Source organism: Heptranchias perlo, chromosome 7, assembly GCF_035084215.1.
Source record: "Heptranchias perlo isolate sHepPer1 chromosome 7, sHepPer1.hap1, whole genome shotgun sequence".
In the NCBI taxonomy this organism is placed as follows: domain Eukaryota; kingdom Metazoa; phylum Chordata; class Chondrichthyes; order Hexanchiformes; family Hexanchidae; genus Heptranchias; species Heptranchias perlo.
The window spans coordinates 34,136,143-34,149,167 of record NC_090331.1 but is presented as its reverse complement, the minus strand read 5'-3'; the positions used below and the strand labels follow the sequence as shown (position 1 = coordinate 34,149,167).

Sequence of the window (13,025 nt, the reverse complement as noted above, 5' to 3'; positions counted from 1 at the left end):
ACGGGATCTTGATAAATTGGGCCAGTGGGCCGATGAATGGCAGATGGAGTTTAATTTAGATAAATGTGAGGTGATGCATTTTGGTAGATCGAATCGGGCCAGGACCTACTCCGTTAATGGTAGGGCGTTGGGGAGAGTTATAGAACAAAGAGATCTAGGAGTACAGATTCATAGCTCCTTGAAAGTGGAGTCACAGGTGGATAGGGTGGTGAAGAAGGCATTCAGCATGCTTGGTTTCATTGGTCAGAACATTGAATGCAGGAGTTGGGATGTCTTGTTGAAGTTGTACAGGGCATTGGTGAGGCCACACTTGGAGTACTGTGTACAGTTCTGGTCACCCTATTATAGAAAGGATATTATTAAACTAGAAAGAGTGCAGAAAAGATTTACTAGGATGCTACCGGGACTTGATGGTTTGACTTACAGGGAGAGGTTAGACAGACTGGGACTTTATTCCCTGGAGAGTAGGAGGTTAAGGGGTGATCTTATAGAAGTCTATAAAATAATGAGGGGCATAGATAAGGTCGATAGTCAAAATCTTTTCCCAAAGGTAGGGGAGTCTATAACGAGGGGGCACAGATTTAAGGTGAGAGGGGAGAGATACAAAAGGATCCAGAGGGGCAATTTTTTCACTCAAAGGGTGGTGAGTGTCTGGAACGAGCTGCCAGAGGCAGTAGTAGAGGCGGGTACAATTTTGTCTTTTAAAAAGCATTTGGACAGTTACATGGGGAAGATGGGTATCGAGGGATATGGGCCAAGTGCAGGCAATTGGGACTAGCTTAGTGGTATAAACTGGGCGACATGGACATGTTGGGCCGAAGGGCCTGTTTCCATGTTGTAACTTCTATGATTCTATGATTCTATGAGGGTACAGTGTCAGCATGCACATATGTCTCAAATAATTGTCTAGAAGCATCGTAACTGATTGGCTTATTGTGCACAACCAATAGATCAGAACAAAGCTTTGTAGCCCCATTACATGGTGAAAGGGAAATAGTGTTTGACAAACCTACTGGAGTTTTTTTTTTGAGGTGTAACTGGTAGGATAGATAAGGGAGAACCAGTGGATGTGGAGTATTTGGATTTTCAGAAGGCTTTTGATAAAGTCCCACATAAGAGGTTAGTGTGCAAAATTAAAGCACATGGGATTGGGGGCTGGCATGGATTGAAAATTAGTTAACAGACAGGAAACAGAGAGTAGAAATAAATGGGTCTTTTTCAGGTTGGCAGGCAGTGACTAGTGGGGTACCGCAGGGATCAGTGCTTGGGCCCCAGCTATTCACAATATATATCAATGCTTTGGATGAGGGAACCAAATGTAATATTTCCAAGTTTGCTGACGACACAAAACTAGGTGGGATTGTGAGTTGTGAGGAGGTTGCAAAGAGGCTTCAAAGTGATTTAGACAAGTTGAGTGAGTGGGCAAATACATGGCAGATGCAGTACAACGTGGTTAAATGTGATGTTATCCACTTCGGAAGGAAAAACAGAAAGGCTGAGTATTATTTAAATGGTGATAGATTGGGAAATGTTGATGTACAAAAGGGACATGGGTGTCCTTGTACACCAGTCACTGAAAGCAAACATGCAGGTGCAGCAAGCAGTTAGGAAGGCAAATGGTATGCTGGCCTTCATTGCAAGAGGATTTGAGTATAGGAGCAAGGATGTCTTACTGCAGTTATACAGGGCCTTGGTGAGACCACACCTGGGAGTATTGTGTGCAGTTTTGATCTCCTAATCTAAGAAAGGATATACTTGCCATAGAGGGAGTGCAGCGAAGGTTCACCAGACTGATTCCTGGGATGGCAGGACTGTCGTACGAGGAGAGATTGGGTCGACTAGGCCTGTATTCACTAGCATTTAGAAGAATGAGAGGGGATCTCATTGAAACGTATAAAATTCTGACAGGGCTAGACAGACTGGGGGGATGTTTCGCCTGGCTGGGGGGGTCTGGAATGGAGGATCACAGTCTCAGGATACGGGGTAGGACATTTAGGACTGAGACGAGGAGAAATTTCTTCACTCAGAGGGTGGTAAACCTATATTTAAGAAGGAGATAGATAGATTTCTAAACACAAAAGGCATCAAGGGGTATGGGGAGAGAGCAGGAATATGGTATTGAGATAGAGGATCAGCCGTGATGATACTGAATGGTGGAGCAGGCTCAAAGGGCCGAATGGCCTACTCCTGCTCCTATTTTCTATGTTTCTATGTTAATAGGCTTGTCATCAAGGTTGAAGCCCAGGGAATAAAGGGGGCAGTATAGCAGCATGGATACAAAATTGGCTAAGCAACAGGAAGCAGAGAGCAGTGGTCAACGGTTGTTTATCGGACTGGAGGGAGGTGTACAGCGATGTTCCCCAGGGATCGGTACTAGGACCACTGCTTTTATTGATATATATTAATGACTTGGACTTGGGTGTACAGGACACAATTTCAAAATTTGCATATGATACAAAACTTGGAAGAGTACAGAACAGTGAGGAGGATAGTGATAGACTTCAAGAGGATAGAGACAGGCTGTTGGAATGGGCGGACACGTGGCAGATGAAATTTAACAGAAAAATGCGAAGTGATACATTTTGGTAGGAAGAACACGGAGAGGCAATATAAACTAGAGGACACGATTCTAAAAGGGGTACAGGAACAGAGAGATCTGGGGGCATGTGTGCACAAATCGCTGAAGGTGGTAGGGCAGGTTGAGAAAGCGGTTAAAAAAGCATATGGGATTCTGGGCTTTATAAATAGAGGCATAGAGTACAAAAGCAAGGAAGTCACGATGAACCTTTATAAAACACTGGTTCGACACTGGAGTATAGTGTCCAGTTCTGGGCACCACACTTTAGGAAAGATGTGAAGGCCTTGGAGAGAGGGTGAAGAAAAGACTTACTAGAATGATTCCAGGGATGAGGGACTTTAGTTACGTGGATAGACTGGAGAAGCTGGGGTTGTTCTCCGTGGAACAGAGAAGATTGAGGGGAGATTTGATAGAGGTATTTAAAATCATGAAGGGTCTAGACAGACTGGATAAAGTCAAACTACTCCCATTGGCGGAAGGGTCAAGAACCAGAGGACGTGGATTTAAGGTGCAGCGAGTGGTTATGATCTGGAATCCACTGCTGGGGGAGGGGGATGGTAGAGGGGAGGGGGATAGTGGAGGCAGATTCAATCGTGGCTTTCAAAAGGGAACTGGATAAGTACTTGAAATGAAAAAATCTGCAGGACTACGGGGATAGGGCAGGAAGCGGGACTAGCTGGATTGCTCTTGCAAAGAGCCAGCACGGACTTGATGGGCCGAATGGCCTCCTTCTGCACTGTAACCGTTCTATGATGCTGATGACACCCAGCTCTAACTTGCCACCACCTCTCTTGACCAATCAACTGCCTCTGTGTTGTCAGCCTGCTGAGCCAACATCCAATCCAGGTTGAGCTGTAATTTCCACATACCAACCAAACATACAAACACTTGTGATGAAGAGGAAGATGATGTATTCTGCTGTGATCTTTTTGGCTGACATTGTTACAGCTTGCTTTTTGCACATAGCAGCAGTGCATCAGCATTCAAAGGCTTAAACCTCAGAAAATGGTTTACCTGTCAACCCCAAAGGCAAAGTTGGTCCTTCACTGTCTTCAGATTGCTCTTCATTTTCCTCATCCCTTTGATCTTGTTTCTCTTTGAAGTCATCAGCTTTTTTCACCTCTACCTCACCATCCTCCTTCGGTTCTGCATTCTTTGGCTTTTTGGTTTCTACAATAAAGAATAAACGAAGTTGGCCTATGGTCAGGTGTGTTACTATCATTGGCAATATTAAAACTCATTCTATTTTCCTATGCTGTTAACATCTTAATGGGTCATTATTTGCTCCAACATAAAAGGTGCAGTTGTACTGCCATTTTCTTGCCAAATCAAAGCATTGATGATCTAATTCAGATTTGTAAATTTGACTAATTCCAAGTTAAACTTCTTAGTCATTCTATCATTTCAAGGAAAAATTATTGCATATATACATTACCGAAGTACTCAAACCAAAATCAACGTACCAGTTTCCTGGATGTTAGTTGCAAGTTTTCTTTTCTTTTTCTTTTTTATTTCTGATACAGTTTCCTCCTTCATAAGCGTCTGTCCTTTCTTCAATATTTTTGCAGTTTTTTCCTGATCAGCTGCCACCTCTTGTGGCATTTCATTTTCCACTTCCTTCTGTTGGACCACTGTCAACATAACGTTTAATTTTGTTCATGTAGAGCCCAAATCCACTGAAGGTTCAAGTATTAGATGCTCAAACTAGCACAGATGATAAACAATCTGAATTTGCTTCTATGCCTGAGTCGGAGCTGGAAATTGACTGTAATTGAATCAGCTCTAGGACCAGTATGAAGAAAAACGACTTGCATTTATATGGCATCTTTCACGACCTCAGGTCGTCCCAAAGCTCTTTACATATAATTAAGTACTTTTTTTCCAAGTGTAGTTACTGGTGTAAGGTAGGAAATGCGGCAGCCAATTTGTGGACAGCAAAATCCCACAAACAGCAATGTAACTATAAACAGATAATGTGCTCATCGAGGGACAAATATTGGCCAGGACACCAGGGAGAACTCCCCTGCTCTTCTTCAAAATAGTGTCATGGGATCTTTTATGTCCACCCGAGGGCAGACAGGGCCTCAGTTTAACATCTCATCTGAAAGACGGCACCTCCGACAGTGCAGCACTTCCTGAGTACTAAATTGACATGTCACCTTAAATTACATACTCAAATCTCTGAAAATTGCAGTTCTTTATGGAGATTAACCCTAGTGACATCATGAAGCATCCTGAGCAGGAGGTTAGACCTTCACTGTTGCACCAGGTGAGAAAATGAACAGTAAAAAATTCAAAAATCACAACATGCTGGAAACATTCAGCAGGTCAGTGAACATCTGTGGAAAGAAGAGATAAATTAACGATGCCAGTTTAGACTTAGTCTGAACTAAAGTGTTAACTTAATCTGTTCTCTCCATGGATGGTAATTGACCAGCTGAGTGCTTCTGGCATTTACTAGTTTTGTTTCAGATTCCCAGCATCTACAGTTTTTTATTTTAAAAGTCAAACTTTATTTTAAACCATCATAAAACGAGAGAACACTTTGAATTAAATAATTTACTAGTCACAGCAGTCCAATCCACCGTAACCATAGGTCACACATATAAAATAATTGGCAAAAGAACTAGAAGGGAAATGAGGAGAATTTCTTTTCAGCGGGCTGTTAAGATCTGGAACTCACTACCTGAAAGGGTGGTGGAAGCAGATACCGTAGTAATTTTCAAAAGGAAATTGGACATGCACTTTACCAGGACCCTCCATCAAACACTATCCCGCTTTCACGCGAATTTTGTTTTATCAACGGACTTTAACTCCAAAAAAACCTGGGAATATCCTTAAAAACAGCCCCGTCAGCTGCCAGGGCATTTTGCTTTTACTATTTTGATGTATCCCAGTCTCATAAACAACGCGCCACGTGTTTAATTTGAAGTTTCCAATCTAACTCCCAACATTTCTTGGACGGTGCAGCGATTACAGATTCAGGCCAAACTCGAAGTAAAAAATATAGGAATTAAAGCCGAAGTCCCAAGCGCAGCGCGGACGGGAGTGGACGCCAGGGCCCTGGACCAGTGCTCGGCCGCTCACACATGGAGATATCTCGGACACGAGGCGCCGTTCAGCCTTGGCCCCCTCTTATAACCGCCTCTCACACTCACCTTTTCCGCTTGCCGATAAATTGATATTTTTAATTTTCGCATTTTTCTTCTGTAATCTTTTGCGGATAATTTTCATGTGCAGATCCGCCATCTTGTCACCGGCACGTGAAAGAATAGGACCCAGAGCTTGGAGTGGTTATGGGAGTGCCCGTTAGCAGGAAGTAACGATTAGGCTGGGCTTCAAATTATGTGCTTTTTAAAATCTCTGCTTTAATCAAACATATTCTGTCGCAAAAGTATATTCTAGGAACTTTTCAATAAGATTGTGATTTGATATTTTTCTGGCGATATATTCAGACTGCTATAACTTGCGCAATCGCAGTAGTTCCTTAGTTTATAACCGTTAGTGGTTAATCAGCACACGGTCAAAGGGGAGGAATTTCAATGAAATGGGAAAACAGGGGATTTTGGAACCACGGTCTATTTGTAAAGAGAAGAGACTTCGTTGAGGTTTTGATTATGTGTCTCGTCGATCATGAGAATGGAAGAACAGGCGTTTTAAAGCTGGGTTAAGGGAGAGTTGCCACCTCGGTTTTGAGGTATTCCTGGAGGTTTGGTCATATGATGACCTGACATCATCTGAAAATGTTAGTGTTTACCTTAAAGACGTAGGTCCCCTATACTTCATCATCTTTGTGGTTGAGTCCCCTGTTGTTGAGTATCTGGTGTTTTTTGCACCACCACCACCACCACCACCAGCTGTTGTGGGAGAGGTTTTGAAAACTAGGAGGCCACCCATTAATAGGAGGGGAAACCAGAGATTATAGAAACTTTGATTCCCACAGAAACTAAAGGTAACTCGCTGAAATTGTACTAATAACTAATAGTATTGATAACACCGAGAGTCCACTCATAACCAACAGTAATGCAATAATTCACTGACAGTCTATGTAACTGGTAGTAATGCCCTGATATCTGACCCATAACTACTAGTAACCCTATAACCCATTGATGTGTGTCAGCTGTGGCTTAGTTGGTAACACTCATTTCTGAGTCAATCCACTTCAAAAAGTACCTCATTGACAGTAAAGCACTTTGGGATGTCATGAGATCATGAAAAGTGCAAGTTTTTTTTTATTCACCCTGAAACTAGCCAGAATTTCCCTGCACTCCATAAGGTGTGGTCAGGCTACCAAGTAAACGGTGCTTTTAATTGGCCCAACCTCTCCCCATTTCCTTGGACTCAGGTTTTGTGTGAAGGTAACAACTCCGAAGTAGGAACCTCAATCAGAGCCGCTCTGTACAAAGACTTCACGTGTCAAAACCGGCCATCACAGACAAACCTAAACCATACAGAGAAATTGCACAAAGGGCAGCGGGCTCGGTGTTTGGGGCACTCCTCAAGGCACATTGTCCTAAACTCAGCTCAGCTCCAACATTTCTAAATGACTCCCTGGGCTTGGACTCGAAAGGAGAATTTTCATAAAATTATAGAAATTACAGCACAGGAGGATGGCATTCTCTCCTATAATCCCCTCCCCCTGCAGATCTTTTTACATTCTTCCTTTTCACATATTTATGCCTTTGCCCTTTAAATGATGTTCTAGTCTCTGTCAATATCCACTCGTGATGAAGCATCCCATGGTCTAATAGCTCTCAGTTCAAGAACCTTCCTTCTCCTTCCCCCCACCCCCTCCCCTTCCCGGTTACTCCAGGTAGAATCCTCAGCATCCGTCCCGTCCCGTCCCCCCCCCCCCCCCCACCTCTAGTCTCCTTCTCTGTCCCAGTGCCCCCTCTTTCCCCATCCTTTCTTCCTCCATCCCCTCTCCCCGACTCCCCCCCCGGTCCCTGACCCCCATTCCTCAGTCTCCCTCCCAAACTCTGGCCCCTGAGTTCCCCTGACTCCCAATCCCTTCTCCCGACACCTGTTTGGTCCCAGCTGTCTGCGAGGGGGTGGGGGGGATGATGTATCACTGAGCCATGCTTCTCTGCAGCGGCAGCCGGTGACGATACGGAGTCAGAAGGTTGTGGATTCAAGTCCCACTCCAAAGAGATGAGCACATAATCTGGGCTAACTCTTCAGTGAAGTACTGTACTGTCAGAGGTGCTGTCTTTTGGATGAGACGTTAAACTGAGGTCCTGTCGACTCTCTTGGGGACGTAAAAGATCCCATGGCACTATTTAAAGAAAAGTAGAGAGAGTTCTCCCTGTGTCCGACCCAATATTTATTCATCAACCAACATCACTAAAACAGATTATCTGGGCATTTATCTCAATGTTTTTTGTGGGACCTTGCTGAGTGCACATTGGCTGCCATGTTTCCCTACATTATAACAGTGACTACACTTCACAAGTACTTAATTGGCTATAAAGCGCTTTGGGACGTTCTGTGGTCGTGAAAGGCACTGTATAAATGCAAGTTATTTTGTTGTTTTATTTCTATATAAATGCAAGTTCTTTCTATTTATCAATTCTGTCTCTCAACTGCTTGAGTTTTCCCAGTTTATATTACATTAATTGAAGTCTCCCATTAAAATATTGTTTCTGTTTTCAAATAGCCTTCCTATCTCTTCATAGAGCAAATTGTCAGAAGAACACCAAAAACAGCAGAAAAGGGATTGACAAAGCAGAAAAAACCTGGAAAGGTTGCATATTATTCAGGTTTGCAAGGATCTGAATAAAAGTCCTGAATTTAAACATAGCTGTTTAAGTTGAACCTTTTAGTAATGTTGAGTACTAATGCAGAGGTCTTTGCTAAAAAAGGAAGGTACAATTTAGTTTAATCTTTTAAGTTTTATACTTTATGATCTTCATGATATTGTACATATGAGCTACTCTATTAAACTTTGAAAGGAATTATAATATGTATTACTTTTGATCGAACATTGTATTTTATATCTCTAATTATAAAGGAAACATCGAAGGAACTGTAGGACTGAATATTAACTTTTAAAGCTATGTCTAAAATTGAAAGAAACATTACATTTAAAATCCTTGGGCTCGATTTTGGCATCGTGTTTCCGGCGGGTTCCCAGCGGGGTGGCCCCGAAAATCCCGATATCCGGTCACATGACCGGATCGCGACGAAATCCCGGCCACTTCCGGGTACCACGCTGACGTGCGGGGCTGCGCGTGCAAGCCCCGCTGGTGGGAATCCCGCAGGCAATTAAAGCCAGCGGGGTTCCACTTGAGTGTACTTACCTTGCTTGTTGTGGTCAGTTAATGAGCTGAAGCAGCTGTCAAAAGAGGAAGTGTGGGATTTTAGGTTCAAGGCAGTGAGTTTCCCACACTGGGGGAAACAGTCCCTCCTCAACCAGGCGTGTTGCAGCCAGCAGCCTGTGGCAGGTGCCAAGGTGCACCACGGGGGAGAGCCCTCACCCACGCAGGAGGCCACCGCGTCACATAGGGCAACCCCTGCCCCCCACCACCCCCCGCCAAGCCAGAGGACAGACCGACACGAAACCGCAGCCCCAGTCCGAGGAAACACCCACCTACCCTGCACAACCCCTCAGACCAACACCTGCCAGATGGGTGGTGCGTTGACATCGTCGGAGGACGAACAGGATGACCAGCCCCAGCAGCCTCGCAGTCCACGCCGTCCGCCTCGGAGACGTGGGGCCCCCCAACACGGTGCGGTGGCAAACCCACCTGCACAGCAGGAGGGAGGGCAACCGCAGAGATAGATGCGTCGCAGGAGGCACTACCCTCCGCACAGGGTGTACAGAGCGAGGCTCAGCTTCATGGACCTCTCCGAGGAGCAGTGCATACGTCGGCTCAGAGTCAATCGCCAGGTAGTCGCCGACATCTGCAGCCTCCTTAACGACGAGCTGCTCCCTGATGGACCAAGCAGCATCTTCCTACCTGTCGCCGTCAAAGTCACCACTGCCCTCAACTTCTTCGCATCCGGTTCCTTCCAGGGTGCCACCGGGGACATCACCGGGGTCTGTCAGTCCTCTGCACACAAGTGCATAAGGCAGGTCACCGATGGGTTGTTCCGCAGGGCCTCGCACTACATCAACTTCGCCATGGACGAGCGCAGCCAGATGGAGAGGGCGGTTGGATTCCATGCCATGGCCGGCTTCCCACGGGTGCAGGGTGTAATCGACTGCACCCACATCGCAATACGGGCACCTCCGCATGAGCCAGGGCTGTTCATCAACAGGAAGGGGTATCACTCCATGAACGCCCAGCTCATCTGTGACCACCGCCAGAGATTCCTACACGTGTGCGCCAGATACCCCGGCAGCTGCCACGATGCCTTCGTCCTCAGGGAGTCCGCCGTCCCGCCCATCCTGCAGGCACCCAACGCCGGCAACGGCTGGCTCCTCGGCGACAAGGGTATCCCCTACATACGTGGCTCATGACACCTCTGAGGAACCCCATCACCGAGCCGGAGCGTCGGTACAATGACAGCCACACTGCTACCAGGTCTACAATTGAGCAGACCATAGGGCTTCTCAAGATGCGCTTCAGGTGCCTTGATCGTTCTGGGGGAGCGCTGCAATACACACCATTCAGAGTGGGACGAATCATAGTTGTCTGCTGTGCCCTGCACAACATGGCCCAACAGAGAGGGGTGCCGCTGGAGGATGCCCCATCCACACCCGCCACCCACATTGAGGAAGGCGAGGGCGAGGAGGAGGAGGAGGAGGAGGAGGCGGAGGAGGAGGAGGCGGAGGAGGAGGACGCGCCAGAGGATAGTGGACGACCCATGCGCCGAACCACGACTCACCGGGATGGTCGCCGGGCCAGGGAGGCACTCATACGTCAACGGTTCTCCTAGAGTCAGACACTGCGAGGCGCTCGCATCTCCTCACATGCACATGCGAGCGGCCATACCAGAACCCTCCACTGAAGAGTGTTGCCAGTAATCCTGCACCCACAGCAGTGTGCCCAATGGGTGGCAGCAGGTGTTCGCCGTCATGATGGCCTCCACGGAACGCACCTATTGCACAAGCCGCGGAAGAATGGACGAGAGGTGGCAGGAGTGGTGAGAATAGAGTATTTAATATCTCCAATGTGACATGATATTAAAAAAATGTACAAATTAATAGACACCCTGGTGTATTCCCTTTGTGATTATAACGCCTTTGCATTTCTTTTCCGGGTACCCCTACGTGGTGCTACCCCTGTGGCTCCAGCAGAGGTAGTGGCAGGTTGCTCGTGTTCTCGCCTTGACCGGGTAGATGCTTTTGGCGGACGGCCCCTGGGTTTCGGTGCCCGTGAGGGCACCTCCACAGACTGCTCCTCCTGCACCGGGGCAGGGGCAGACTCGGCCACCTGGAGAGGAGGCACCATTGCGGGTACTGGTTGAGAGGTGGGCGACGGGTGGGACGTGGGGGCGCCTTGAGAAGCATCCCCGCTTCCATGTCCCCGGTCACCATCATCCCTCTCGTGGCCTCGGCCCACATCACCCCTTCCACCCTGCTGGACGGCAGTTTGGATGGCATGTGTGAGGCCTTGCAAGGCCACCCCTAGTGTATCCATCAGCCTGTTGATGGCGGCGGAATGTTGCTCACCCTGAATCCGTACAGACGTTGTCAGAGCCTGCAAGGACTCGATCTGGAGCTGTGCGTGACGCTCGAGGGAGGCCAGCCTGTCCTCCACCGCAGACAGTCCCGCACCTACCCGTGACACTGTGTCGCCGGTACCCTCCTGTGCCTGCGCCACCAATGCCCGCATGCAGGAGTTGGACTCCTCCATCGCCTGCGCTATTGTGGACAATGCGCGCGGCACCTCTCCCAGTACCTCAGCAATTAGCTGGTGCCCCTCGACGACTCTCCTTTTCACTGGTGGCCCCCTGGGTTCAGCATCTGAGTCCGGCTGAGCAGAGCCTGGAGATGAGTGCTCCCTCCGTCGCGGACCCTCCGCGGCTGCCCCTGCCACCAGGGTCTGCTCATGCTCACTCGTGCGCGGTGACTCACCAAGTGCTACCCCAACTAGTTGGCGAGGGGGACCCACCGAGGTGCGTGTCTCTGCGCTGGTGGATGGTTGGCTCTGATGTGACGATGCACCCTCAGAGGAATCGCCCTCCTCGATCGCTTCACACACAGACGGACCTGCAAGAGAACAGAGGGCACTTTGAGGCATGTGGACCAACTTGACAGTGCGCCTGATGGCAGGTGATGATACGGTCACTCGCGATCATGGGTGTTGAGTGTCAGCTTTCCCTTACCGGCCGTTTCGGCAGCGACACACTCGCCATCAGCCACCGACAGGCAATGTCGCGTGCGGGCGAGGTCGAGCGCCTCCATCTCGGCGTCGGTGAGCTCCACCACTTGCGGCGGGCCACCTCCGGTGCGTGCCCTTTCGCGGTTGTTCTTGCTCCTCTTCTCCTGTGAAGGCAAAACACAGATGTGTGAGTGGGTGCGTATTGCATCGTGAGACGCATCGAGCATCGGTGTGGTTGGGTTGAGCGTGGCACAGATGGATGGGAGGATGCGTGGGCCACGTGCCCATCCCATTGCATGGGGATTGGGGTGTGTGGTAGTGTTCGGGTGGGGTCAGGGACGGTGGGTACTTGCGTGCACGGCGAGGATGGTGAATGAGTGGCTGTGAGGATTGCTGATGGAGCGCAGTGGTGGCTGTGCAGGAGGGGTTGTGATCTGTTTGGCGTGATGGTGGGGATGGGATGTGGGAGGGTGCGTTGGTGTACTCACCTTGCCAGACCTAGTCAGGTCATTGAAGCGCTTGCGGCACTGCTCCCAAGTCCTTGGGGTGTTGCTGCTCACCTCCGCCGCCACCTCTGCCCATGCCTTCCTGGTGGCGGCGGCAGGGAACTTGCGTCCATCTTCTGGGAAGAGCGTGTCCCTCCTCCTCCTCATGCCCTCCAGCATCAGCTGCAGTGCTAGGTCTGAAAAACGGGGCGCAGCCTTTCCCCTTGGCTGAGCCATCGTCAGAAACCTATTGACTGCAGTAGGAGGGGCTTTGGGAGACTGCCCCTTTAAGTGGAGCTCCTACATCGCGTCGACGGCACTGCGCATGCGCAGCCGGCCGGCACGCAGCTGGGGAGCGGAGAACCCGGAAGCAGGGCTTAATCGGTCCAATTATCCCGCGATCGCGTGGGGGACGCACACGATTAGCCGTCCGCGTTTTCCACGCTCCCGGAGGACCACCCGCTGGGAACCCGCAGGCCTGCTAAATTCGAGCCCCTTGTCTTCCTCTGTGCACGTCAGTTTAATGTGGACTTTTGTCTATATCTGTCACCTTTTAGTTTCCTGAGAAAACCCTTACTTTCTAACGCTGCTTGCTTGTTCAATATTGTAGCTGGTAGAGTTGGCCTGACCTCAATGAGACCACCAGTGTGAAAGGACAGTGTGCTGGAAACATGAAAAGAACTATAAGCTAAT

The 13,025-nt window shown here is 48.6% G+C and overlaps 1 protein-coding gene and 1 long non-coding RNA gene across 10 annotated transcripts in view; one reads left to right on the top strand and one right to left on the bottom strand.

The window, feature by feature from the left end:
• Positions 1-5,853, bottom strand: part of ddx18 (DEAD (Asp-Glu-Ala-Asp) box polypeptide 18) — a 44,697-nt gene extending 38,844 nt beyond the window's left edge. Inside the window, exons 1-3 of the mRNA XM_067987273.1 lie at positions 5,737-5,853; positions 4,042-4,209; positions 3,593-3,748 (exon numbers count right to left, since the gene is read on the bottom strand). Of these exons, the coding sequence (XP_067843374.1) occupies positions 3,593-3,748; positions 4,042-4,209; positions 5,737-5,827 (415 nt within the window). The 5' untranslated portion in view covers positions 5,828-5,853. The remainder of the gene's footprint in view (positions 1-3,592; positions 3,749-4,041; positions 4,210-5,736) is intronic.
• LOC137323601 (uncharacterized) overlaps positions 1-13,025 on the top strand; it is a 138,782-nt gene that overhangs the window by 45,605 nt on the left and 80,152 nt on the right. Inside the window, exon 3 of one of the 9 annotated variants that reach the window (XR_010963404.1) lies at positions 8,235-8,337. The exons of 7 other annotated variants lie outside the window; for them this stretch is intronic. This is a non-coding gene — a long non-coding RNA (uncharacterized lncRNA). The remainder of the gene's footprint in view (positions 1-8,234; positions 8,338-13,025) is intronic. One more of the 9 variants, XR_010963405.1, reaches the window with a different exon arrangement.